Source organism: Capsicum annuum, chromosome 9 (genome assembly GCF_002878395.1).
Source record: "Capsicum annuum cultivar UCD-10X-F1 chromosome 9, UCD10Xv1.1, whole genome shotgun sequence".
In the NCBI taxonomy this organism is placed as follows: Eukaryota; Viridiplantae; Streptophyta; class Magnoliopsida; order Solanales; family Solanaceae; genus Capsicum; species Capsicum annuum.
The window spans coordinates 13,378,870-13,381,550 of record NC_061119.1 but is presented as its reverse complement, the minus strand read 5'-3'; the positions used below and the strand labels follow the sequence as shown (position 1 = coordinate 13,381,550).

Here is a 2,681-nt window from a genome sequence, read left to right as displayed (position 1 = left end):
GGATCATCAATATAGGAGGTTTAAGAATATGGATCTTTCTCTCATACGTTATCGCTATGATGCATTATTTTTGAATATTGTTGCTACGAGGGAAAGAGCACGCGCCGCCAATGAAGAACAAATTTCTTAAATTGAAGTAGATTTGAACAAAGAAAAAAATGATTTTAATCATTTTGACAAAAAACACTTCATTAATCTCAATGATGAAGGAAGTGATGACCCACATGATATGAATTCTCTTATGTTTCCAAACCATCATTAAAAAGAGAACTTTCAACAAATGATATAGGAACTAGAAATCGAGTAAAAAAGAGTAAGACAAAATCTGCTAGAGAGGAACTACACTCTATAGTGGAGTTAATGTCAAGCAAAAGTACTGCCACATCTAATGCAGTAAAGGATCCCACCATTGATAAGTGTATGGACTTTTTGGCAAGTATTTCCGAAATTGTTATCCCGTCTGAAATCTACAACTATCCAGTCAACTTATTTCTAAAGAAAGACGTCCGTCAAATATTTCTTAAGATGACTAGTGATGAAGCTCGAAAGTCTTGATTGACATATAACTATGAGTTATACCTCCTTAAGAAAATGTGAAGGATGTATTCGGTTGATTTTAGTACTTTTGTTGTTTGATGTGTGTTATTATGGTTGTACGCGTGAACTTTATACGCTATGGTTGTATGATTAAAACCCTTTTAAAATTGAGTTGACTTTATTTGTATGTTGTATGTGTGTGTATTTTATACATATGTATGTTCTATTGATTTTCACTTACTAGATGAAGAGTATGCAATGAGATATGAATTACATAGATTCATAGTGCATCTTATAAATTAAATTATGTTGTTGTACCATACTCTACTAATATGAGGATTATGGGATTCTTACACTCCCATACTCTACTAATGTGAGGCATTTTTGATTTTCAGTTAAATGGAGAGTTTGGATATTAGCATATCTCCTGATTTAAGTGACTTATTAGATGAAGAAGATGAAGGATTGGAAAAAGTTCGCTAAGAGCAAGACAAGGAGTGGATGACTTTGTGTCAACTAGCACGTAAATATATTTTGACGTATTGCGAAAAGTACTTATGCAAGCAACCTTGTCGTACATCAAAGCGCTCCGGACATACATTTATTCAAGAGATATTACGAGGAAATGAAACCCGTTGTTATGAAAATTTTTGATTGAAGAAAGCGGTGTTTATTGATTTATCCAATGACTTAACCGAAAAATATGGGCTTAAATCCACTCGTGGAATTTCTACACACGAAATGTTAGGCATGTTTTTGATGATTTGTGCACATGGAGCGGGAAATCGAATGATACAAGAAATCTTTCAACATTCTGGAGAGACGGTTCATAGACACTTTCATAGTGTTTTAAATGTTGTTTCTAAGCTTGCAAGAGATATCATTAGACCACGTTTAAATTACAATGATGGTGTAGGAGCTCACAAGCCATGCAACGAGCGATATTTGCCCTTCTTTAAAGTAAGTTGCACTTTCTCCAAATATATACTTTATTATACTTAATATTTAATTTCTCTCTTGATTATTTTCTTAAGTTAAATTTATATATGTATATACTTGTAGGATTGCATTGGGGCACTTGAAGGCACACATGTTAAAGCTAGATTGCCGCAAGGTCAAGAAATTCCGTATATTGGTCGTAAAGGTTATCTGACTCAAAATATTCTTGCCGTTGTAGATTTTAACATGTGTTTTACATTTGCATTGGCTGGGTGGGAAGGATCGGCTCATGACAATCGTATATTTCGTGAGGCTCTTCATAGACAAGAACTCAACTTTCCACATCCGTTGAAAAATAAATATTATCTAGTTGATTCTGGATATTCACACACGAAGGAATACATGGCTCCTTACAGAGGAGATAATGTGAGGTATCACCTTTTTGACTTTCGACGTGGTGCAACACGACAATTGCGGGAGCGAAGGGGACGCATTGAAAAATTTAATTATTTGCATTCTTCTTGTAGAAACATAGTAGAACGCACATTTGGTGTATGGAAAGCGAGATGGTCTATTTTGCGCCACATGCCTTACTATAACATTGACACTCAAAGGGATATTGTAATTGCTACTATGCCCATTCATAATCACATTAGAAAAAAGTGCAATGTGGATAATGCATTTCAAACAGCTGAGAATGAAAGATATAGTCCATCGGTTGATTTTGATGTAGGCACAACTTCAACGGCTAACAATATAGACGACGAAAATGTGAGTGAGGAAAGTAATGTGCATTGGGTGTGGCTTCGGGATATGATTGCTACTGATATTTGTAATGCTTAATGCTTGTACTAATTGAATATTTTCACTTTTTGTATTTATGGCGAACTTAACTCTAGCCATATTAGTACCTCTTTTGTATGAAACTATTTATCTATTCTTGTAATTATAATGATTAGTAACATGTATATTTTGCTTAATGATAAGCTCAACATATATTAATATTATCCTCGAAGGTTAAAAGCAACAAGTTCAGTTTAATAAGAAAATGGAAGTGTTGTCACAAATTGCACCTTAATGATACTAAATCTTAACGTAACCATGAAGAAACAAATAATCTTTTAATATATAACTATCTTTTTCAAACACAAACATTCAACACTTAAACTCTTAAAAAAAATATTTTTTTAGCGCACAAATTAATA

The 2,681-nt window shown here is 33.4% G+C and overlaps 1 protein-coding gene across 3 annotated transcripts in view; it reads left to right on the top strand.

Annotated features, from left to right (window-relative positions):
• The window catches only part of LOC107842939, a 19,381-nt gene extending 16,925 nt beyond the window's left edge, over positions 1-2,456 (top strand). For all 3 annotated transcript variants that reach the window (XM_047396113.1, XM_047396111.1, XM_047396112.1), the window contains exons 4-5: positions 933-1,497; positions 1,600-2,456. In XM_047396113.1, the coding sequence (XP_047252069.1) occupies positions 1,279-1,497; positions 1,600-2,319 (939 nt within the window). In that variant the 5' untranslated portion in view covers positions 933-1,278 and the 3' untranslated portion in view covers positions 2,320-2,456. The remainder of the gene's footprint in view (positions 1-932; positions 1,498-1,599) is intronic.
• The last annotated feature ends 225 nt before the right edge of the window (positions 2,457-2,681 follow it).